Genomic DNA, 25,747 nt, shown 5'->3' on the forward strand with positions numbered 1-25,747 from the left:
GTGGGGGTGGAGGAGGGTGTCAGTGGGTGGGGTGGGGGAGGGGGGTCAGTGCATGGGGTGGGGGAGGGGGAGGGGGGTCAGTTCGTGGGGTGGGGGAGGGGTGTCAGTGGGTAGGGGAGGGGGAGGGGGTCAGTGCATGGGGTGGGGGAGGGGGAGGGGGGCAGTGCATGGGGTGGGGGAGGGGTGTCAGTGGGTTGGGGTGGGGGAGGGGTGTCAGTGGGTGGGGGTGGGGGTTCAGTGCGTGGGGTGGGGGAGGGGGTTCAGTGGGTGGGAGTGGGGGAGGGTGGTCAGTGGGTTGGGGTGGGGGAGGGGGGTCAGTGGGTGGGGAGGGGGGTCAGTGGGTGGGGGTGGGGGAGGGGTGTCAGTGGGTAGTGGAGGGGGTCAGTGCATGGGGTGGGGGTGGGGATTGGGGGTCAGTGCGTGGGGTGGGGGAGGGGGGTCAGTGGGTGGGGGTGGGGGTGGGGGAGGGGGTTCAGTGGGTGGGGGTGGGGGAGGGGGGTCAGTGGGTGGGGGTGGGGGAGGGGTGTCAGTGGGTGGGGTGGGGGAGGGGGGAGCGTGTGGCAGCGAGAAGGATGAGGGGGAGGGGAGGGGAGTGATAGAGTGTGGCGGGAGGAGAAGAGATGGTTGGAAGATGAGAGAGAGAAGGGGGAAGTGGAGGGATGGTGAGCGATTACCCGTTACCCAGCGGCCCTTTGCTCTTTGTTTCTGCCTCGGGGGAGCTTCTCCGCACCGAGGCCTCGGTGAGAGGGATTCCCTGCTGGCGGGCAGCCCCCCCCCCTCCCCGCTGGTATGGCCCCGACCCCTGGCATTGTTAGCCTGACACCCTGGCAGATCCCCGGGAACCCTGGCAATGCCAGAGTTACACTGGCAGGGCGTGAGACGCAGCACCAAGGTGCCCCATGTTGCACGGCACGGCCGCTGGAGGCCGGCGCTGTGCGCATGTCGGGTGCTGTCCGCTGACTGTCTGCTATCCCCGCACCAAATGGAGGATCGGTGGCCGTTTTGCGCCGAATTTTCGGCTGTAAATCACCACCGTTTCCCACCGGCGTGGGGGCATAGCCTGAAAATCGGAGAATGCAGCCCAACGTAACTCATCCCTCAATTGGATGGTGTTTGACTGTCGTCCAAACAGCCTCTTCAGCCGCACTTTAATGTTTTTATATCTGATACAGTGAAATTCTCAAAGAAAGCGACCAAATAAATCAACCTATTGTAACGTTCCGAGGATCCTTCACCAGCGTCCTGGAGATTGATCCTCGATCCCTGGAGACTCCAGGAGGGGCGGCAATCCCAGGAAAAGGAGGGGGAGTGAGGAGATGAGGTGGTTTATTTTTTAAAAATAGGAAGACTTGGGAGTGAAAGGGGGAGGGGAGAGAGGGGAGGAGAAAAGGGGGGGAAGAGAGAGGAGGAAGCCCAGTTGGAGACAGAGAGATCAACAGTGTGAGGAACGGGATGGGCGAGCTGAGGGTCGAGAGGAAGAGGGCGGAGATAGGAGGCTGGCGTGAGCGAGGGCAGGGCGGACGTTGAGGTGAGAGGGGGTGGTGGGAAGGGAGAGCAAGGAGGGGAGAGAGAGAGAGGGTCTGATGTCTATGCTGAGGCTACAGGTGAGGGGGAATCAGGAAGTGGTGTCTGGCTCCCCCCAGTGGTTCAATCTGCTATAGCCCCGAGGAGTGTGTTGACTTGCAAAAGGGACTCGCTCCATGTAGGGCATGTTAGGATGCTGGGCAATCACATCCTGACTGCTGGAATTTTTCCAGGCGAGGGAATGAGCCACACAGAGTGGGAATGTCCAGCAACTAAAATGCTGCAGGTAACTGGAAATGCCGAAAGACAGGGCAGTGGTGGATGGCTGACCAGGTCAGAGGGTGTGTGGGGACAGGAACACAGGGTTAGCACATCACAGGGGGGGGGGGGGGGGGGGAACAGCCACTGTGACCTGAAACCTTTAACCCTTTCCTCTCCCCAGTTTGCACTGCTGATCTCAGCCTGACCTCAGGCTGGGGGGGGTGCTTTAACTCGTGCAAATCTTGAAAATCTGGCAAAAATCTGATCTCGTGCTTTATGGATGAGAGTTCCAGATTTTGAGTGCAGGGGGGTTTTTTAACTCCACTCCTGAAAGGTCTGGCTCGAACCTTTACTCCAAGGCTCTTATTCCGCGAGCCTTTAACTAAGCAGAGTTGGCTTTTCGCTCTCTCCAACCTCTCTGTTTTCTCTAAACATTTTGAAAACTTTGATCAAATCACCCCTTAACCATCTCGCTGCTGGAGAATACAACCTCGGAGCTGTGTAATCTCTCCTTGTAGCTCAGGTATCATCCTGGTAAATCCACACTCCAGGCTGGGAATGGGAAAACTATATTTGACCGACAGGCAGGGACCATTCCTTCTGTTAATGAATAGTCAATTCGTTTTCCCCCTCGTTTTTGGTGGGAGAACGGGACACGAGACCCTCTCAGCTGACCAATGATTGGAAAGTAAGGGGGGGGGGGGGGGGGCAGGGTTATTGCTGGTGGGAGGCCGTGTGATGGGATGTGTCCAGTCAGGCTCGGCAATCCCTAACCTGGAAGGTGAGGGTCAGAGTGATGATAAACTCAGACTTTCCACCTCGGAGCGAATGAACGGGAAAGGGTTTGGGATTCAGTGGGAGTGAATGGGAAATGGAGGGCGGGATTCTCCGTGGGCCAACGCCGGGATCGCAAAATGGGCGGTGAATCGGTTTGCCGGCAAAACCGTGGTGTGTGCCGGGCGCCCACCAGAACGCCACGCTCCGGTGCCTCGGCAGCGGCGTCAATGCGTTCTACTCCACACTTACAGTAAACGCCCTTTGCCTACCATGAGTGGGCCTGACCCGGTATTCTCCGGGGTCTCCGTGATGCTCCGTCTCCGCCGGTCAGAATTCCCGACGGCGTGGTTCACTTGTGGTTTCGAAAATCAGGAAACAGGCGCCAAGGCTGATGGGAGAGGGGGGGGGGGGGTTAGGACACAGAGAGGTGTGACCATGGGCTGCCGGTCCTGCCGTGAGCGGGGCTGGCTGGCTGGGGGCAGGGTAGTGGCGTCTGCCAGGCCCGGGTAGCATGGGGGTGACTAGGGGATTGGCCGCGGGGTCGTGGTGACCCCCACAGGACCGCGGTGTCCAGGCACGGACCGCCAGTAACGCAGCCTGCAAAGCAGCCATCTGACTACCCACCCCACTGATCGCCCATCGTGGCCCCTGGTTGTGCAGAGTGACACCAGCCGTAGGGGGGTGCCCAGTCACCAGCCCCCACCCCCATCCCTGGTTTGTCCTGGCGATGTTGCCCATGGCTCACAACCTCTCCCACCTGCGGCCAGGCCCGGTACACCCGTGGAGGGTGGCAACCTCCTCCGCATCCCGTGGGGCACAGGGAGGCCCACCTCTGATCCATGGCATCCAGCAGGGTCTCAATTTCCACGTCAGTGCCACTCTCCTTGGCTGGGATTGTGTGTGTAGGGAGCTAATTGGCCGGGATGGTGTGTCAGCCTCTAGAGTGTCAATGCCGACTCAGACACCGTTTTTCATTGGAATCAGTCGTGTTCCACGTGGTGCCGGTGTTAACCCATTAACGGTTGATCGATTGGTCTGGGAACAGCACCAATTTTGTTGTCATAGATCATCACCGATTCAGTCCTGGCATCAACACTTAGGGCGCAATCCTCCGCTGCGCTGGAAAAGCATCTCACCCTGGCCGGTGAAAGCCGGGAGACCCCCACCCCCAGGAATCTACTGGCTCGCAACGGGCCTTGCAAGATTCAACGCAATTGCGCAAGGCGTTGCGATGTGAATCCTGCCCACAATGGGCGGGATCACTTTTTTTTTAGCAAATCTGCATATTAGAGCGAAGCAGTAAGTCTCACTGTAATGTGTAGATTCCTGAGGTACCTGAGGTGTTGGGATCTATCTCCTTCGCCTCGGTGATCTGGGGCGAGTGCTGTTCAGCGCTAGTCCCCACAAACAGGGACCAGACGGAATGGCACTCGTGGGAGTCTCCAAGGGGAATGGAGACCCCCCATTGCAAGCACTTTGGGCAGGGTGGTGCCCTGGCATTGTTGGTGCTACCTGGGTGCCAGCCTGGCACTGCCAAGGTGGCACCACCAGGATGCCAAGCTGGCATTTTCTACGTGTGATTGTTGCTGGATGTGGGTGTTTGGTGAGTGGGCGGGAAATGGGGGGAGGACCCGGGGGGGGAAATGGAGGGGACCCCCCCACATTACGTTGGGGCTGGGGGGAAGTCGGAGATTCTTTTCAGGGACACAGCGAGCGGAGCGCCCAATTGTAAAGCACAGCAAACCGCAGGGGATGGGCACAATGGAAATGTGGAGCATGTTCAAGGAACTGCTACTGCGTGTCCTTGATAAGGATGTACCTGTCAGGCAGGGAGGAAGTGGTCGAGTGAGGGAACTGTGGTTTACTAAAGTAGTTGAAACACTTGTCAAGAGGAAGAAGGAGGCTTATGTAAAGATGAGACGTGAAGGTTCAGTTAGGGCGCCCGAGAGTTACAAGTTAGCTAGGAAGGATCTAAAGAGAGAGCTAAGAAGAGCCAGGAGGGGACATGAGAAGTCATTGGCAGGTCGGATCAAGGATAACCCTAAAGCTTTCTATAGATATGTCATGAATAAAAGAATGACTAGGGCAAGAGTAGGGCCAGTCAAGGAGAGTAGTGGGAAGTTGTGCATGGAGTCCGAGGAGATAGGAGAGGATCTGAATGATTATTTTTTGTCAGTATTCACACAGGAAAAAGGACAAAGTTGTCGAGGAGAATACTGAGATACAGGCTACTAGACTAGATGGGATTGAGGTTCATAAGGAGGAGGTGTTAGCAATTCTGGAAAGTGTGAAAATAGATAAGGCCCCTGGGCCAGATGGGATTTATCCTAGGATTCTCTGGGAAGCTAGGGAGGAGATGGATGAGCCTTTGGCTTTGATCTTTATGTCGTCATTGTCTACAGGAATACTGCCAGAAGACTGGAGGATAGCAAATGTTGTCCCCTTGTTCAAGAAGAGGAGTAGAGACAAACCCGGTAACTATAGACCAGTGAGCCTTACTTCTGTTGTGGGCAAAGTCTTGCAAAGGATTATAAGAAATAGGATTTATAATCATCTAGAAAGGAATAATTTGATTTGGGATAGTCAACACGGTTTTGTGAAGAATAGGTCGTGCCTCACAAACCTCATTGAGTTCTTTGAGAAGGTGACCAAACAGGTAGACGAGGGTAAAGCAATTGATGTGGTGTATATGGATTTCAGTAAAGCGTTTGATAAGGTTCCCCACAGTAGGCTATTGCAGAAAATACAGAGGCATGGGATTCAGGGTGATTTAGCAGTTTGAATCAGAAATTGGTTAGCTGGAAGAAGACAGAGGCTGGTGTTTGATGGGAAATGTTCAGCCTGGAGTTCAGTTACTAGTGGTGTACCACAAGGATCTGTTTTGGGGCCACTGCTGTTTGTTATTTTTATAAATGACCTGGAGGAGGGCGTAGAAGGATGGGTGAGTAAATTTGCGGATGACATTAAAGTCGGTGGAGTTGTGGACAGTGCGGAAGGATGTTGCAGATTACAGAGGGACATAGATAAGCTGCAGAGCTGGGCTGACAGGTGGCAAATGGAGTTTAATGCAGAAAAGTGTGAGGTGAGTCATTTTGGAAGGAATAACAGGAAGACAGAGTACTGGGCTAATGGTAAGATTCTTGGTAGTGTGGATGAGCAGAGAGATCTCTTTGTCCATGTCCATAGATCCCTAAAAGTTGCCACCCAGGTTGAGAGGGTTGTTAAGAAGGCGTACGGTGTGTTAGCTTTTATTGGTAGAGGGAATGAGTTTCGGAGCCATGAGGTCATGTTGCAGCTGTACAAAACTCTGGTGTGGCCGCATTTGGGGTATTGCGTGCAGTTCTGGTCGCCTCATTATAGGAAGGATGTGGAAGCATTGGAAAGGGTACAGAGGAGATGTACCAGGATGTTGCTTGGTATGGAGGGAAGATCTTCTGAGGAAAGGCTGAGGGACTTGAGGCTGTTTTCGTTAGAGAAGTAGGTTAAGAGGTGACTTAATAGAGGCATAGAAGATGATCAGAGGATTAGATAGGGTGGACAGTGAGAGCCTTTTTCCTCAGATGGTGATGTCCAGCACGAGGGGACATAGCTTTAAATTGAGGGGAGATAGATACAGGACAGATGTCAGAGGTAGGTTCTTTACTCGGAGAGTAGTAAGGGCGTGGAATGCCCTGGCTGCAACAGTAATGGACTCACCAACACTAAACGCATTCAAATGGTCATTGGATAGGCATATGGATGATAAGGGAATAGTGTAGATGGGCTTTAGAGGGGTTTCACAGGTTGGCGCAACATCGAGGGCCGAAGGGCCTGTACTGCGCTGTAATGTTCTGTTGTTCTAAAACATGGGGCTATGTGCAGCCACGGCTGCGCGTTCCCCAATCAGGCCCCGTATTCAAAGCCAGGAGCACGTTAGCACAATGGTTAGCACAGTTGCTTCACAGCTCCAGGGTCCCAGGTTCGATTCCCGGCTTGGGTCACTGTCTGTGCGGAGTCTGCACGTTCTCCCCGTGTGTGCGTGGGTTTCCTCCGGATGCTCCGGTTTCCTCCCACAGTCCAAAGACGTGCAGGTTAGGCGGATTGGCCATGCTAAATTGCCCCTTAGTGACCAAAGAAAAAAGGTAAGGTAAGGTGGGGTTACGGGGATAGGGTGGGGTTACGGGGATAGGGTGGGGTTATGGGGATAGGGTGGGGTTATGGGGATAGGGTGGGGTTACGGGGATAGGGTGGGGTTACGGGGATAGGGTGGGGTACGGGGATAGGGTGGGGTTACGGGGATAGGGTGGGGTTACGGGGATAGGGTGGGGCTATGTGGATAGGGTGGTGTTACGGGGATAGGGTGGGGCTACGGGGATAGGGTGGGGTTATGGGGATAGGGTGGGGTTATGGGGACAGGGTGGGGTTATGGGGATAGGGTGGGGCTACGGGGATAGGGTGGGGTTATGGGGATAGGGTGGGGTTGTGGGGACAGGGTGGGGCTATGGGGATAAGGTGGGGTTACGGGGATAGGTGGGGTTACGGGGACAGGGTGGGTTATGGGGATAGGGTGGGGTTGTGGGGACAGGGTGGGGTTATGGGGATAGGGTGGGGTTGTGGGGACAGGGTGGGGTTACGGGGATAGGGTGGGGTTATGGGGACAGGGTGGGGTTACGGGGATAGGGTGGGGTTACGGGGACAGGGTGGGGTTACGGGGATAGGGTGGGGTGTGGGGACAGGGTGGGGTTATGGGGATAGGGTGGGGTTATGGGGACAGGGTGGGGTTACGGGGACAGGGTGGGGTTACGGGGACAGGGTGGGGTTATGGGGATAGGGTGGGGTTACGGGGACAGGGTGGGGTTACGGGGATAGGGTGGGGTGTGGGGACAGGGTGGGGTTATGGGGATAGGGTGGGGTTATGGGGACAGGGTGGGGTTACGGGGATAGGGTGGGGTTATGGGGACAGGGTGGGGTTACGGGGATATGGTGGGGTTATGGGGATAAGGTGGGGTTACGGGGATAGGGTGGGGTTACGGGGATAGGGTGGGGTTACGGGGATAGGGTGGGGTTACGGGGATAGGGTGGGGTTACGGGGATAGGGTGGGGCTATGTGGATAGGGTGGGGTTACGGGGATAGGGTGGGGCTACGGGGATAGGGTGGGGTTATGGGGATAGGGTGGGGTTACGGGGATAGGGTGGGGTTACGGGGATAGGGTGGGGCTACGGGGATAGGGTGGGGTTACGGGGATAGGGTGGGGCTACGGGGATAGGGTGGGTTGTGGGGATAGGGTGGGGTTACGGGGATAGGGTGGGGCTATGTGGATAGGGTGGGGTTACGGGGATAGGGTGGGGCTACGGGGATAGGGTGGGGTTGTGGGGACAGTGTGGGGTTATGGGGATAGGGTGGGGTTACGGGGACAGGGTGGGGTTACGGGGATAGGGTGGGGCTACGGGGATAGGGTGGGGTTACGGGGATAGGGTGGGGTTGTGGGGACAGTGTGGGGTTACGGGGATAGGGTGGGGTTACGGGGACAGGGTGGGGTTACGGGGATAGGGTGGGGTTATGGGGACAGGGTGGGGTTACGGGGATAGGGTGGGGTTATGGGGATAGGGTGGGGTTATGGGGACAGGGTGGGGTTACGGGGATAGGGTGGGGTTATGGGGACAGGGTGGGGTTACGGGGATAGGGTGGGGTTATGGGGATAGGGTGGGGTTGTGGGGACAGTGTGGGGTTATGGGGATAGGGTGGGGTTATGGGGACAGGGTGGGGTTACGGGGATAGGGTGGGGTTATGGGGACAGGGTGGGGTTACGGGGATAGGGTGGGGTTATGGGGATAGGGTGGGGTTATGGGGACAGGGTGGGGTTACGGGGATAGGGTGGGGTTACGGGGATAGGGTGGAGGTGCAGGCTTCGGTAGGGTGCTCTTTCCCATTCGATGGGCCGGATGGCCTCCTTCTGTACTGTACGTTTTGTGACATTCTGTGCAACACGCGGCTAAATGCGTTCGCCCGGGGACTTTGTTCCACCTTGGCAAGATCGCACCCACAGTCTCTGAAATGGAGAATGCAGCCCTGACTCTTCCATTGGGATTCAGTGGGAGTGAATGGGAAAGAGGTTGTACCATTGGGATTCAGTCGGAGTGAATGGGAAAGGGGTTGTTCCATTGGGATTCAGTGGGAGTGAATGGGAAAGGGATTATTCCATTGGGATTCAGTGGGAGTGAATGGGAAAGGGATTATTCCATTGGGATTCAGTGGGAGTGAATGGGAAAGGGGTTGTTCCATTGGGATTCAGTCGGAGTGAATGGGAAAGGGGTTGTTCCATTGGGATTCAGTGGGAGTGAATGGGAAAGGGATTATTCCATTGGGATTCAGTGGGAGTGAATGGGAAAGAGGTTGTACCATTGGGATTCAGTCCGAGTGAATGGGAAAGGGGCTGTTCCATTGGGATTCAGTGGGAGTGAATGGGAAAGAGGTTGTACCATTCGGATTCAGTCGGAGTGAATGGGAAAGGGGTTGTTCCATTGGGATTCAGTGGGAGTGAATGGGAAAGGGATTATTCCATTGGGATTCAGTGGGAGTGAATGGGAAAGGGATTATTCCATTGGGATTCAGTGGGAGTGAATGGGAAAGGGATTATTCCATTGGGATTCAGTGGGAGTGAATGGGAAAGGGATTATTCCATTGGGATTCAGTGGGAGTGAATGGGAAAGGGATTATTCCATTGGGATTCAGTCGGAGTGAATGGGAAAGGAATTATTCCATTGGGATTCAGTGGGAGTGAATGGGAATGTGTTGAACTGATGCAATGCAGTTGGAAACATTGAGCAGTCGGACCTGAGCTGCCATCTCACCTACCGTCACAAACCATTTTGTACAACTCAGTGACGATAGCCGTGGTCCTCAATGTTCCTGAACAATCGCAGGAATTTGTTGGACTGGGACTGTCTTGTCACGAGCTCACCCTGGGAACCATTTAAACCAGTTAGCGGAGGGAGAAAATCTTCTGTCTTCTTTGCCAATGATGTCGCTATCATTTTCTCCTCTATTGCATTGACAGGGACATCGAGCTGTTAGCGTTGTTTGTGTCGTGTATGTGTCATGACCTGGACCACCGAGGAACAACCAATTCTTTTCAAGTGGCATCAGTAAGTGTTGTGAGTTCAGGAGAGCGTCGGGATGCTGAGTAGGACTCCCTCCAACTTCCCTCAAGTACCTTGCGTAGGGAATCAGCGAGCAGGAATTGCTCCTCAGAGAGGAACATAGTGTATCCTCAATACCCCAATTCCAACAGGCAGCAGACTCCAGAGCCAAATCAGACAGGCAACTAATGAATATTAAATCGCACAATTAGCTAGCCAATCGTGTTTTGGTAACAATTAAAATAAACTCAGCACTCCCTCAGTACTGACCCTCTGACAGTGCGGCACTCCCTCAGTACTGACCCTCTGACAGTGCGGCACTCCCTCAGTACTGACCCTCTGACAGTGCGGCACTCCCTCAGTACTGACCCTCTGACAGTGCCGCACTCCCTCAGTACTGACTCTGACAGTGCGGCACTCCCTCAGTACTGACCCTCTGACAGTGCAGCACTCCCTCAGTACTGACCCTCTGACAGTGCGGCACTCCCTCAGTACTGACCTTCTGGCAGTGCAGCACTCCCTCAGTACTGACCCTCTGACAGTGCAGCACTCCCTCAGTACTGACCCTCTGACAGTGCAGCACTCCCTCAGTACTGACCCTCTGACAGTGCAGCACTCCCTCAGTACTGACCCTCTGACAGTGCAGCACTCCCTCAGTACTGACCCTCTGACAGTGCAGCACTCCCTCAGTACTGACCCTCTGACAGTGCAGCACTCCCTCAGTACTGACCCTCTGACAGTGCAGCACTCCCTCAGTACTGACCCTCTGACAGTGCAGCGCTCCCTCAGTACTGACCCTCTGACTGTGCAGCACTCCCTCAGTACTGACCCTCTGACAGTGCAGCACTCCCTCAGTACTGACCCTCTGACTGTGCAGCACTCCCTCAGTACTGACCCTCTGACAGTGCAGCACTCCCTCAGTACTGACCCTCTGACAGTGCGGCACTCCCTCAGTACTGACCCTCTGACAGTGCAGCACTCCCTCAGTACTGACCCTCTGACAGTGCAACACTCCTTCAGTACTGACCCTCACACAGTGCAGCACTCCCTCAGTGCTGACTCTCAGACAGTGCAGCACTCCCTCAGTACTGATCCTCTGACAGTGCAACACTCCTTCAGTACTGACCCTCACACAGTGCAGCACTCCCTCAGTACTGACCCACTGACAGTGCAGCACTCCCTCAGTACTGACCCTCTGACAGTGCAGCGCTCCCTCAGTACTGACCCTCTGACAGTGCGGCACTCCCTCAGTACTGACCCTCTGACAGTGCAGCGCTCCCTCAGTACTGACCCTCTGACAGTGCGGCACTCCCTCAGTACTGACCCTCTGACAGTGCGGCACTCCCTCAGTACTGACCCTCTGACAGTGCGGCACTCCCTCAGTACTGACCCTCTGAGAGTGCGGCACTCCCTCAGTATTGACCTCTGACTGTGCGGCACCCCTCAGTACTGACCCTCTGACAGCGCAGCACTCCCTCAGTACTGACCCTCTGACAGTGCGGCACTCCCTCAGTACTGACCCTCTGACAGTGCAGCACTCCCTCAGTACTGACCCTCTGACAGTGCAGCACTCCCTCAGTACTGACCCTCTGACAGTGCGGCACTCCCTCAGTACTGACCCTCTGAGAGTGCGGCACTCCATCAGTATTGACCTCTGACTGTGCGGCACCCCTCAGTACTGACCCTCTGACAGCGCAGCACTCCCTCAGTACTGACCCTCTGACAGTGCGGCACTCCCTCAGTACTGACCCTCTGACAGTGCAGCACTCCCTCAGTACTGACCCTCTGACAGTGCAGCACTCCCTCAGTACTGACCCTCTGACAGTGCGGCACTCCCTCAGTACTGACCCTCTGACAGTGCGGCACTCCCTCAGTACTGACCCTCTGACAGTGCAACACTCCTTCAGTACTGACTCTCAGACAGTGCAGCACTCCCTCAGTACTGACCCTCTGACAGTGCAGCACTCCCTCAGTACTGACCCTCTGACAGTGCGGCATTCCCTCAGTACTGACACTCTGACAGTGCGGCATTCCCTCAGTACTGACCCTCTGACAGTGCGGCACTCCCTCAGTACTGACCCACAGACAGGGCGGCACTCACTCAATACTGACCCTCAGATAGTGCGGCACTCCCTCATTACTGATCATCTGACAGTGCAGCGCTCCCTCAGTACTGACCCTCTGACAGTGCAGCGCTCCCTCAGTACTGACCCTCTGACAGTGCAGCGCTCCCTCAATACTGACCCACTGACAGTGCGGCACTCCCTCAGTACTGACCCTCTGACAGTGCGGCACTCCCTCAGTACTGGCGTCTGACAGTGCGGCACTCCCTCAGTACTGACCCTCTGACAGTGCAGCACTCCCTCAGTACTGACCCTCTGACATTGCGGCACTTCCTCAGTACTGACCCTCTGACAGTGCAGCACTCCCTCAGTACTGACCCTCTGACAGTGCAGCACTCCCTCAGTACTGACCCTCTGACAGTGCAGCACTCCCTCAGTACTGACCCTCTGACAGTGCGGCACTCCCTCAGTACTGACCCTCTGACAGTGCGGCACTCCCTCAGTACTGACCCTCTGACAGTGCGGCACTCCCTCAGTACTGACCCTCTGACAGTGCAGCACTCCCTCAGTACTGACCCTCTGACAGTGCGGCACTCCCTCAGTACTGACCCTCTGACAGTGCAGCGCTCCCTCAGTACTGACCCTCTGACAGTGCAGCACTCCCTCAGTACTGACACTCTGACAGTGCGGCACTTCCTCCGTACTGACCCTCTGACAGTGCGGCACTCCCTCAGTACTGACCCTCTGACAGTGCGGCACTCCCTCAGTACTGACACTCTGACAGTGCGGCACTTCCTCCATACTGACCCTCTGACAGTGCAGCACTCCCTCAGCACTGACCCTCTGACAGTGCGGCACTCCCTCAGTACAGACCCTCTGACAGTGCAGCACTCCCTCAGTACTGACCCACTGACAGGGCGGCACTCCCTCAATACTGACCCACAGACAGGGCGGCACTCACTCAATACTGACCCTCAGATAGTGTGGCACTCCCTCATTACTGATCATCTGACAGTGCAGCGCTCCCTCAGTACTGACCCTCTGATAGTGCATCACTGCCTCAGTACTGACCCTCTGACAGTGCAGCACTCCCTCAGTACTTACCCTCTGGCAGTGTGGCACTCCCTCAGTACTGACCCTCTGACAGTGCGGCACTCCCTCAGTACTGACCCACTGACAGTGCAGCGCTCCCTCAATACTAACCCTCTGACAGTGCAGCACTGCCTCAGTACTGACCCTCTGACTGTGCAACACTCCCTCAGTACTGACACTCTGACAGAGCAGCACTCCGTCAGTACTGACCCTATGACAGTGCAGCACCTCCTCAGTATTTACCTCTGACAGTGCAGCGCTCCCTCAGTACTGACCCTCTGACAGTGCAGCACTGCCTCAGTACTGACCCTCTGACAGTGCGACACTACCTCAGTACTGACCCTCTGACAGTGCGGCAGTCCCTCAATACTGACCCTCTGACAGTGCAGCACATCCACAATACTGACCCTCAGACAGTGCAGCGCTCCCACAGTACTGGCCCTCTTACTGTGCGGCACTCCCTCAGTACTGACCCTATGACAGTGCGGCACTCCCTCAGTACTGAGCCTCTGACAGTGCGGCACTTCCACAATACTGAGGGAGTGCTGCACTGTCAGAGGGTCAGTAGTGAGGGAGTGCTGCACTGTCAGAGGGTCAGTACTGAGGGTGTGCCGCACTGTCAGAGGGTCAGTACTGAGGGAGTGCCGCACTCTCAGAGGGTCAGTACTGAGGGAGTGCCACACTGTCAGAGAGACAGTACTGAGGGAGTGCTGCACTGTCAGAGGGTCAGTACTGAGGGAGTGCTGCACTGTCAGAGGGTCAGTACTGAGGGAGTGCCGCACTGTCAAAGGGTCAGTACTGAGGGAGTGCCGCACTGTGGGAGGGTCAGTACTGAGGGAGTGCCGCACTGTCAGAGGGTCCGTACTGAGGGAGTGCCGCACTGTCAGAGGGTCAGTACTGAGGGACTGCTGCACTGTCAGAGGGTCAGTACTGAGGGAGTGCTGCACTGACAGAGGGTCAGTATTGAGGGAGTCATGCACTGTCAGAGGGTCAGTCCTGAGGGAGTGCCGCACTGTCAGAGGGTCAGTACTGAGGGAGTGCTGCACTGTCAGAGGGTCAGTACTGAGGGTGTGCCGCACTGTCAGAGGGTCAGTACTGAAAGAGTGCCGCACTGTCAGAGGGTCAGTACTGAGGGAGTGCCGCACTCTCAGAGGGTCAGTACTGAGGGAGTGCCACACTGTCAGAGGGACAGCACTGAGGGAGTGCCGCACTGTCAGAGGGTCAGTACTGAGGGACTGCTGCACTGTCAGAGGGTCAGTACTGAGGGAGTGCCACACTGTCAGAGAGTCAGCACAGAGGGAGTGCCGCACTGTCAGAGGGTCCGTACTGAGGGAGTGCCGCACTGTCAGAGGGTCAGTACTGAGGGACTGCTGCACTGTCAGAGGGTCAGTACTGAGGGAGTGCTGCACTGTGAGAGGGTCAGTACTGAGGGAGTGCCGCACTGTCAGAGGGTCAGTACTGAGGGAGTGCTGCATTGTCAGAGGGTCAGTACTGAGGGAGTGCCGCACTGTCAGAGGGTCAGTACTGAGGGAGTGCTGCACTGTCAGAGGGTCAGTACTGAGGGAGTGCTGCACTGACAGAGGGTCAGTATTGAGGGAGTCATGCACTGTCAGAGGGTCAGTCCTGAGGGAGTGCCGCACTGTCAGAGGGTCAGTACTGAGGGAGTGCTGCACTGTCAGAGGGTCAGTACTGAGGGTGTGCCGCACTGTCAGAGGGTCAGTACTGAGAGAGTGCCGCACTGTCAGAGAGTCAGCACAGAGGGAGTGCCGCACTGTCAGAGGGTCCGTACTGAGGGAGTGCCGCACTGTCAGAGGGTCAGTACTGAGGGACTGCTGCACTGTCAGAGGGTCAGTACTGAGGGAGTGCTGCACTGTGAGAGGGTCAGTACTGAGGGAGTGCCGCACTGTCAGAGGGTCAGTACTGAGGGAGTGCTGCATTGTCAGAGGGTCAGTACTGAGGGAGTGCCGCACTGTCAGAGGGTCAGTACTGAGGGAGTGCTGCACTGTCAGATGTGCTGCGTTTTGGACGAGCTATTGAACTGAGCCCCCATTGCCTTCTCGGGGAGGAGGTAGCGTAGTGGTATTCGTATTCCCGAGACCCAGGGTAATGCTGCGGGGACCTGGGTTCACATCCCACGGTGGCAGATGGTGAAATTTTAACTGATTAAAAATCTATAATTAGCAGTCTCATAATGACCAAGAAACCATTGTCGACTGTCGTAAAAACCCATCTGGTTCACTAATGCCCTTTAGGGAAGGAAATCTGCCGTCCTTACCCGGTCTGGCCTACACGTGACTCCAGACCCACAGCAATGTGGCTGACTCTGAAATAGCCGAGCAAACCTTTCAGTGCAAGGGCAAATTAGGGATGGGCAATGAATGTTAGCCCAGCAATGCCCACATCTTGTAAATTTTGAAGACCAGCAGGGGAGTTCTCCCTGGTATCCAGGCCCAAACATCACAAGAACATTAACCAGACTGTCTCGTAGTTGTTAGATCGCTGCTTTTGCCATCTTGCTGTGTTTTCTACATTACAACAGTGACTGCGCTTCACAAAGCACTCCATTGGCTGGAAAGCACCTTGGCACATCCTGCGGTTGTGCATAGTGCTGTCTAAATGCATTTCCTTGCCATGCTACAACATCCCAGGGTACTTCCCCGAAATGCTGCCAATAAAATCTGACATTGAAGGTTTTACTGTCCTGCTGATTATTATCCTGTCGAGGTAGGAAAGAGACCTTTTTTAATGAAATGAATTTTTTCTTGTCCCTGCAGAAGTCTGTGTTGGCTGCGTTGTACAGCTCTGAAGGCTCGGTCATGGAGGTATGCCATTCTGTTTTGTCTCCCTCTGCCCAGTCACAATAAATGGGATTGTCCCGATTCAAAGAATGCGCTTGCCAATTGAACGCAGTTGAGCCAGCTAACATTCTAACCGGTTCCAGACATTTATAGCAATAATCCTTATTGTCACAAGTCGGCTTACATTAACACTCCAATGAAGTTACTGTGCAAAGCCCCTAGTCGCCACTCTCCGGCGCCTGTTCGGGTACACAGAGGGAGAATTCAGAATGTCCAATCCACCTAACAGCACATCTTTCGGGACTTGCCGGAGGAAACCGGAGCACCCGGAGGAAACCCACGCAGGCACGGGGAGGACGTGCAGACTCCGCACAGACAGTGACCCAAGCCGGGAATCGAACCCGGGATCCTGGCGCTGTGAAGCAACAGTGCTAAATACTGTACTACCGTGCCGCCCATTTGACAAATGGTTCGCGTGAAACCAGTGACCAGCTAAGTCTAAGATGGTTCCCATTGAAGCCGGCTGACACCATCTCGTTGCCAACTGGGCAACTGGGTCATCCAACTGGTTTCTGGTTGGGATTGACAGTCACATCAGGGGGTGTCGAGGGAGTGCTTCCAGGTGAGGTTTCCTGCCAAATGCTTTCACCCTGGGAAAGGAGAGATGAGACTGGGAGCAGGATAGGAAGAGAGCAAAGGAGTTACGTTAAGGTTGAAGCAAACTCAGGGAAATCCTTAATAACAAGGCCATGGATGCGGGACATCAGAAATAAACACTGGAATTGTTGGAAATGCTGAGCAGGTCATGCAGCACCTGTGGAGAGGGAAACAAGAGTTAACGGGCTGAATTTTACGTGGGTGGTGGTAGCTGGGATGTTAATTGGCTTGAGCTTTACTAGTTGTTTTGAATTCGTTGTCAGTGTAGCTACGAGCATGCTCAGGATTGTTCACCAAGTGCTGCCCGATCACGGAATCACATCTAACAGCAGACATTTTATTTTAGGTTGTGTAAGTGCGGGCTGGTTGAATACCCACTAAGAGCTGCACTGATAGATAATCGACCTAGCTCATAACGTAACTCATTTACACTTGCTGGATGCAACGTACATTCACACGCCGCATTGCAAACAAAATGAATATGTTCAAGCCTTGCACCTTCTTTGATTTGCCTGGGGGCTTGGGCAGTCCGTAGTTTCCCATCGCTTCATCCACGGCGATGCCTCAGCCAATCAGGGTCCACTTGCCAACTTTTCCCTTGTGTTCCCGATTTTTGTCATCATTTTAAATTCTCGAGTTTATCCTGATGAGTGCAAAATGAAAAGTTTCTGCAACACGTCTCTCTCTTCTCAAACGTAATCCAAGGAGCGGGTCTATGAATGGTCACCCTGCCCCCTGTTGGCATTTAACCGGAATGGGGATGTCTTCCTTCCAGCTGTGTGGAGATTGAGGCTGCCTCTCAATGTCATCCTGGGGGTGGGGGTTGGGAGTGTGGGGGTGGGGGGTGGGGAAAGGTTCTCCTCTCTCTGGAGGGATAGGATGGGAATGAAGGAGTAACGGTAAGGTTGAAGCAAACTCCGGGAATGCCATCATATTTCTAGCCTGCAGACGGAGAGTCACATTGGATTGGAAATGTTAACTCTGTTCCTCTCTCCACCAATGTTGACAGACTTGCTGAGACTTTCCAGAACTTTCTGTGTTTACTTCAGATTTTCCAGCATCCACGGGATTTTGCTTTAAATCAGCGGCACGGTGGCGCAGTGGTTAGCACTGCTGCCTCACAGCGCCAGGGACCCGGGTTCAATTCTGGTCTTGGGTGACTGTCTGTGCGGAGCCCGCACTTTCTCCCCGTGTCTGTGTGAGTTTCCTCCGGGTGCTCCCGTTTCCACGCACAGTCCAAAGATGTGCAGATTCGGTGGATTGTCCATGCCAAATTGTCCCTAATGTTAGAGAGGGTTACTGGCTAATGGGGAAACGGTGGGGGTATGAGTGTTCTTTCAGACGGTAAGTGCAGCCTTGATGGGCCGAATGGCCTCCATCTGCACTGTGTTGATTCCAATCAAAACATTTCATGCTGGCCCATCGAGGGTACTTGCCTATGAAGATATCCGAGTGAGTGAGTGAATGGATGGAAGGAGGGTAGATGTTTGAAAAAGCATAATGGCGGCAAATGTCGAATTGTAATCATAAATCATCACATTGTTGCAGTTTTATAAGAACAGCAGATGTTATTTGATGAGAAAATTAAATTCCAGTGGGAAAGTTGTCTTTCTGATCATAACCTATTTGTATTTTGAAAACAAGGAGAAGCTACTGATCCCAAAAGCATAGAATTCCAGTGACACCTTTAAGATAAAAAAAAACATTAACAAGAAAATAAAATAAACACACAAGATTAAAGTTACACAGTAAAAACTGTCTCACAAAACATCCACCAAAAAACTACTTTTTTGGCAACAACTTTTTAAATAGATTATTAACTGTAAAAAAATCCAGGAAGATTACCCGGGGCAAAAATCTGCTGTCACTTTAGAGAAAGCACGAAGATTGGATATGGGGAGGGTGTGATGTGCCAGCCAGTAGATTGGAGGTGGGGGTTGGAAATTTGAGGGGTGGCAGGCGGAACTGATGCCAGGGGAGAGGTGGTAACTTACCCTTGCAGCTCAGTGGAGATGGCTGGTCTTCTTCCTCCACTGGATGGTGGCCCTCCTGGTCACGCTGCCCGCAATGGCTGCCATTACCTCCCAGGTGGCATTGTCAAACCTGCTGCTGGTCACCTTCGGAGGAACAGGGTGCCCCGCTTCTCATCCACAGTGTCAGCAATCCTGGCCGGGTCAGCATTCGCAAAACGCGGAGCGGGTCGGCGCGCTGCCGTGCTTGTGTGTTGACTGGGAGTGAGTGGCGAGGGAGCGTTTAAAAGCAGCTCCCCCTTGTTCGCGGCGAGACGCTGAGGGCGCGGGTCGGGCGATTGACGTGGCCGATTTACCAGTTCCCACCATTGTCATCCCGTCGACAACATCCCTCGCCACCGGGAAGTCTGTGCGCCATCGTGGAACTGGAATTTCTCACCAGCATGAATCCTGCCCATTTTCATTTTCTCAGCCCACTTCACGTTACTGACCTCATTTCTTTACACAAAAATACTGTTACACTATGCTGTACATCCATCAACCACCAAAATATACTGGAGCCTTTTGCAAAAATAAAGATCATTCCAGTTCATTCTCAAATTCCCGACGTACAGGTCATTTTGGATTTAAGTTCCTGACAATACATCTGCAATTAAATTCTCTCGTCCAGCCACATATGTCATTTTAAAATCGAACGGTTGCAAGAATAAACTCCATTGGAACAGTATGAAATTCTTATCCTGAAACTGCTGCAGAAACTTCAAAGAGTTGTGGACAGGATATAAAACTGCCTCTGAGGAATTGTTTGCAACATACCCTTCAACACACTGCAGAGCTAAAACCAAAAGTCTCTTTTTCTAGAGTTGAAGACAGTCTTTGAGACGGAGATAGATAGGTTCTTGATTCATAAGGGGAACAGGGGTTATGGGGAGAAGGCAGGAGAATGGGGATGAGAAAAATATCAGCCATGATTGAATGGCAGAGCAGACTCGATGGGCCGAGTGGCCTAATTCTGCTCCGATATCTTATGGTCTTATAGTTCTCCTGATGTACCTTCCATGAGACGTACCCCACTGGTTTTTCAGTTCCAGTCCACCTTCCCAGGAAACACAGCACCGACACCTCCGTCACTCACGCCGACAGCCAGTTTAAATTGCTTTGTATAACCAGGTGTTTGTGGAACAGGTGTAGTGGTTCAGTGCAGGTTGTAAGCTGTCAAATGCAGTCTGACGCACTGGTGTCTATTGTGCCCTTCTGTTCTTTTCTAACAATCCACTCGGTGGAGCAATTTCGCTGCTGAAATTTGGTGCAAATGTCCAATAAAATTCACTTGTGCTGAGGAATCTCAAAACTTCCCGTTTGTGGACACTGGGGACTCCACGCTAGCCTTTAACCTTGACGCCATTTTGAGGGATACATTCAATTTCCTTCAGCACATGAGCCAATTTTACTGGATTTAACCTCGATGAGTGTTGCCTTATTGAAACTGAATCCCCCGCATAATCTTTATTGTCACAAGTAGGCTTACATTAACACTGCAATGAAGTTACTGTGCCAATCCCCAAGTCGCCACATTCCGGCGCCTGTTCGGGTACACGGAGGGAGAATTCAGAATGTCCAATTCACCTAACAAGCACGTCTTTCGGGACTTGTGGGAGGAAACTGGAGCACCCGGAGGAAACCCACGCTGACACGGGGAGAACATCCAGACTCCGCACTGACAGTGACGCACACAGGAATCGAACCCGGGACCCTGGTGCTGTGAGGCAACAGTGCCAACCACTGTGCTACCATCAACATCATGCACATCAACATCATGCACAACAGCATCATGCAAAGCCAAGTTTGCTTTCCCTAACTTACTTAGGCAAGCTGCTTTGTGTGACTACAATCTGCAATTCATGTAAATCACCTTGTCAGTTTTCTGGAAGGGAACTTAACATCACGTTTAGATTCTTAAGTACTTCCTCACTGTCCAACTTAATCAAAGGAAGGTCAATTTGCAAATCTTTAATTCCTGTCTCCTCCTCCTTAATTAACTACAACTATTAATATCCCCTGTTGCTTCTTCTCTCTGTCAAAGTATTTTTTGAGCCTGTGTACATAGCATGCTCGCTGACTCTGTTCTGTCCGAGATATTTTACTACGTAGTTTACCTCACCCAGTCCTTCGATCTGGTAAGTTTCACTAAACCTCACCTTTAGCGGTTCACCCAGCAATGGTCATAACGGCCTTTCCCCAGCCACAAAACTACCAGCCTTTGTCCTTTTACCCACGTCTGTCTCTCGTCACTGGCTGAGATATCTTTAAATGCTCCCTAGCTGGCTCACTGAATTTTGTCAATTCAGTCAGAATAGTTTCCGAACTTTGACTCATTAATCTCCCCTGAATCAATTTGAATTATCCCCTCACTCCATGACCATAAAGTAACTCAAAAGGGCCCAGCCCCGTTGACTCATTCGGGGCGAATCTGGTAGCAAACAATGGAATCCCTCCGTCCAAACCAGCGGGTGCCTTGGCGATGGATTCTAATCATAGTTTTTAAAGTTGAATGTGACCTCTCTCTCAATGCTTCTTGTGATTCAGGGCAATATATTGACAGCCTAAATTACTTCGTTCCGCAGGCTGCTCATTACCTTAAACAGCTATGACATTTAAATTCATACCTTCACCCGACTGTATTTCTTTTTGGTAATCCATATCTTGTTAAAGAATTCCGTCACCTCCTCCACAATCCTCTCTGTTGTGATTTTTCCATAAAGGTTCTGGAAATCTGGAGAGCTAGTTCATGATTGTCAGTCAACTATTGATTTCGTACTTTTTAGTCTCGGGGAGGGGACCTACAAAATCATAGAACATAGAACAGTACAGCACAGAACAGGCCCTTCGGCCCTCAATGTTGTGCCGAGCAATGATCACCCTACTCAAACCCACGTATCCACCCTATACCCGTAACCCAACAACCCCCCCCTTAACCTTACTTTTTAGGACACTACGGGCAATTTAGCATGGCCAATCCACCTAACCCGCACATCTTTGGACTGTGGGAGGAAACCGGAGCACCCGGAGGAAACCCACGCACACAGGGGGAGGACGTGCAGACTCCACACAGACAGTGACCCAGCCGGGAATCGAACCTGGGACCCTGGAGCTGTGAAGCATTTATGCTAACCACGCTGCTACCGTGCAGGTTTAATTGCTGCTTGAGGTTTTCACTTGACAAGTGTGGCATGTTTGATAGACTTTAACTCCATCTTTATGCAGTCCAGGCCGATGGGAATGATTTTGGTTCTTAGCTTGAGTTTTCCCAATTCCCAAAATGTCCAACCATTGGAAATTCAAGAGCCACTGTCAAAATTCCATTCCGGTGCCTGGGAGGTATCGCTGCTTGATGCATTACCGCCCACTTTTCATCTCCCGGGACACACGGTAGACCCCCATCTCCTCATAAACACACTGGGGTGAATTCTCCTTCCCGGGACGTCCGAAGCGCGTTTCCCGATGGGAGGCAGAATCAAGAGTCCGGTGTGGTGATGTGCATCACTGTAAATACACAAGGGGTTAATGTAGATACATGTAGGCTAGCTAGACACTAGAGGGAGCACCAGAGACATGACACACACACACTCAACCAATAGATCAGTCAGATAGGACACGACCAATGAGCATTCACGATACACACAGAGGTGACACGACCACAGGATGGCATTACCCCAACCCATATATAAAGGACACAGCACACATGATCTGCCTCTTTCCAGTGGAGACAGTCAGTGAATAGAGACACAGGGTTGATTCAATATCACTTCCACCACGTGGATTGTAGCAGACTGGTTAGCCAGTCTGGGTAGTTATAGTAGGATTAGCAGTAGTGTTGAATCCGAGTGATAGAAGTGTAAATAGTTTAAGAAACGTGTTGAAGTTATCGCCACGTTCGAACCTTCCTTTGTCAGAGTGAACATCAAGGAAGCAGCTTGTGCTACACCTAGAGCATAACAAGGCATCCGGGAGAAATCGGGATTGGCGGCAGGTGTTGAGCCGGCTGCTCCGACTGCCTCCCTCCACCCCCCCCCTCACTGGTGGTAGAATCGGGGTTCACCACCGCACACAAGCAGGAGGATGTTAATGGATGAAAATGGGTCTTAATGAATCATTTGCATCCACTCAGCAAGCCCGACGCCCGATCCTCCGGCCTTCTCCGATTCTCCGGGCAGGAAACGGGGATGGGATTCACAACAGGTCTCACCAAACATTAGTCTGACGTGGTGAGCCTCGCAGTGGGCCAAGGGCGTAACTCCTGAAAGGGGTCTCCCACAAAGCCCATCCGAGGCCTACCCCCTCCTTTACCCCGCAACAATGCACGAGCTGCCCACCCCTCCTGTCCCAGATCCCGCCTCATAGCCCCCCAGAGACTCTGTAAAACGGGAGAGTCCTACCAGAGACCCTCTTAATAGGGAAACCACCCCTTCAGGGACAACCTTAATAGGAATACATCTCCAGGGACCCTCAACTATAGGACCTCCCCCACCCAGAGACCCCCTAAATAGAGGAATCCCTAACTACAGAAACCAACCATAGAGGTGCCCTAACTGAACACCCATACTTGGGGGAAGGGGGGGGGGGGCACACAGAGTCCAGGGGTGAGGGGCTGCTTTGCGATGCAGGGAGGGGAGGGGGGGAGGGGGCGGGTGGCCGGATGCAAGACTTCACTATCCCTTACCATTTTGAGTAGGTGGCCCGGTGGAGGAATTCCCTCGGGAATCCTACCCATTCCTCGCCAGGCCTAAATCTGCATGGTAAGGGTTACTGAATTGCTTCCTGATTTGCGCTCCCAGGGGGGGAACCTAAATCGGTCGCAATTCCCCCCTGGAGGGGGAACATAGAACATAGAACAGTACAGCACAGAACAGGCCCTTCGGCCCTCAATGTTGTGCCGAGCAATGATCACCCTACTCAAACCCACGTATCCACCCTATACCCGTAACCCAACAACCCCCTCCCTTAACCTTACTTTTATTAGGACACTACGGGCAATTTAGCACGGCCAATCCACCTAACCCGCACATCTTTGGACTGTGGGAGGAAACCGGAGCACCCGGAGGCTGGATTCTCCGATGGCGGGGCCCTCCGTGTCGCCGGCAGCGCAACTCACGCCCCCAGGATTCCCAACGGCGTGGGGTTGCCCACAATGTGAAATCACATTGGCTGGCTGCCATGACAGAGGATCCCACTGCTGGCGGGGGCACGCCGCACTGGAAAACTGGTGCAGTGGGACAGAGAATCCCCCCCCCTACCATAGTCTCCCAAACGGAAAATCGCGCCCATTGTCTTCATGGTAGTAACATTCTGGAATGTATTCTGTCTCTGTTTCAGAATAAGCTGTCTGGTGGAGATGCTTTAATTCTGAATCCTTCTGCTCGAACTTCATTAACTTCAATGAGCTGAAAACCTCAGCCTCATTCTCTCTGATCTTCTCCTCCTGAGTAATCTTTCCAAAGGTAGATTCGGCCAACAGAGTTTCAGCAACCCCCCCTGATTATTAGATTATTCTTCTTGTGTATGTTTGTGTGTCTGTGTCCTCATCACCGCACAATCTGGAAACAAGCCAGGGTGCACTGTCTGTAAAACCTCTGTTGATTGTGCTCTCTACCAGAGTACCCATAGCCAATATCTGTGATCCAGCTATATCATTCCCTGGAATAAATCAAACCCCAGCAAGGGGCAATTTCTCTACCACTTCCACAATCTCCTCGGCTGTCTTCAAATTATTTTAAAATGTATTTTATATAATGAAATAGGCCTAAACCCTCCATGAATTCCATTGACTAACACTTTCCCCTGCAGTAGCCCTACTGGACCATGGGTGGCGCTATCCCATAACATTAATGATCAACTAAACCCTGAATTACTTAAGATTTTGACATTCTTTCCTCTTCCTGGAAACGAAAGATATGAGAACATAGGAACTAGGAGCAGGAATAGGCCATCTGGCCCCTCGAGCCTGCTCTACCATTCAATGAGATCATGGCTGATCTTTTTGGGGACTCAGCTCCACTTTCCCGCCCAAACACCATAACCCTTAATTCCTTTACTGTTCAAAAAACTATCTATCTTTGCTTATAAACATTCAACGAGGTTTCCTCAACTGCTTCACGGGGCAGGGAATTCCACAGATTCACAACCCTTTGGGTGAAGATGTTCCTCCTCAACTCAGTCCTAAATCTGCCCCCCCCCCCTTATTTTGAGGCTATGCCCCCACGTTCTAGTTTCACCCGCTGGTGGAAACAACCTCCCTGCTTCTATCTTATCTATTCCCTTCATAGTTTTATGTTTCTATAAGATTCCCTCCTCATTCTTGTAAATTCCAATGAGTATAGCCCCAGTCTACTCAGTCTCTCCTCATAAGCCAATCCTCTCAACTCCGGAAACATCTCCTCTGCGCCCCCTCCAGTGCCAGTACGTCCTTTCTAAGGTAAGGAGTACTCCAGGTGTGGCCTCACCTATACAGCTGCAACATAACCTCCCTGCTTTTAAACTACTTCCCTCTAGCAATGAAGGATAAAATTCATTTGCCTTCCTAATTACCTGCTGCATCTGAAAACCAACTTTTTGCGACTCATGCACAGGGACACCCAGGTCCCTCTGCACAACAGCATGCTGCCATTTTTTACTATTTAAATAATAGTCCATTTTGCTGTTATTCCTACCAAAATGGACGACCTCACATTTACCAACATTGAACTCCATCTGCCAGATCCTTCCCTTGATAGATAGAATCTTTAAAGACTTCTGTAACCTGCTCTTCAGAACTTCCTTGGGTAGGTTGTGAACACATTCCCACCTCTCGAGTGAATTCCTCCTCTTCCTTTTCCACCAGTACAGATGCTATTAGTTTGTCTTGCACTTGGGTTTCAGAGCCTACAGCATCTTTATGCAAAGAACACTTCTGGGTTCCTACCACTGCAATTGGTTTCCCATTTAGTATCCAACAATTTTATCTTGCATGTCCAGCCTTGTTACAATGGTAACTTTTCATTTTTAATAGATTGGTGTCTTTCCACTTATTCCTTGTTGCTAACACGTTTATCATCACTAGGTCTTCTATACCTCCTTTCTTCCTTTATTCAAAGTTTCATTGTTCAGCAGTTCATACTGTTTAGCTTCTCTCTCTCTCTCTCCCTCTCGGAAACTCTCTATCTCTTTCCCTATCCCTTTCCTCACTTGCTAACATCTCCCTCGCGAAGTTCCGATTTCAAGCTTTTGCATTTCTATCTCCACCACTCTTCTTTTTTTTTTGCTCCTCTCTTTCCCGTGGAAGCAGTTTTTCTTTCTATTCCCTTCAATCTGTCTTTCTCTCTCTGGTACAAGTTTTCTTATTTATTTTTCTCTTCCAACTCAAGTCTCTGGGCGGGATTCCGCCACCCCTCTCCCCTCCTCAAGTCACGGGACTTGAGCCCATAATTTTCCTGATTCAGAGAGGACAGCG

The 25,747-nt window shown here is 52.5% G+C and overlaps 1 protein-coding gene across 5 annotated transcripts in view; it reads left to right on the forward strand.

Moving 5' to 3' along the window:
- The window catches only part of LOC119977213 (cGMP-dependent 3',5'-cyclic phosphodiesterase), a 440,646-nt gene that overhangs the window by 401,223 nt on the left and 13,676 nt on the right, over positions 1-25,747 (forward strand). For all 5 annotated transcript variants that reach the window (XM_038817928.1, XM_038817926.1, XM_038817924.1 and 2 more), the window contains 2 exons: positions 9,600-9,687; positions 15,611-15,658. In XM_038817928.1, the coding sequence (XP_038673856.1) occupies positions 9,600-9,687; positions 15,611-15,658 (136 nt within the window). The remainder of the gene's footprint in view (positions 1-9,599; positions 9,688-15,610; positions 15,659-25,747) is intronic.

Source organism: Scyliorhinus canicula, chromosome 14, assembly GCF_902713615.1.
Source record: "Scyliorhinus canicula chromosome 14, sScyCan1.1, whole genome shotgun sequence".
Classification (NCBI taxonomy): Eukaryota; Metazoa; Chordata; class Chondrichthyes; order Carcharhiniformes; family Scyliorhinidae; genus Scyliorhinus; species Scyliorhinus canicula.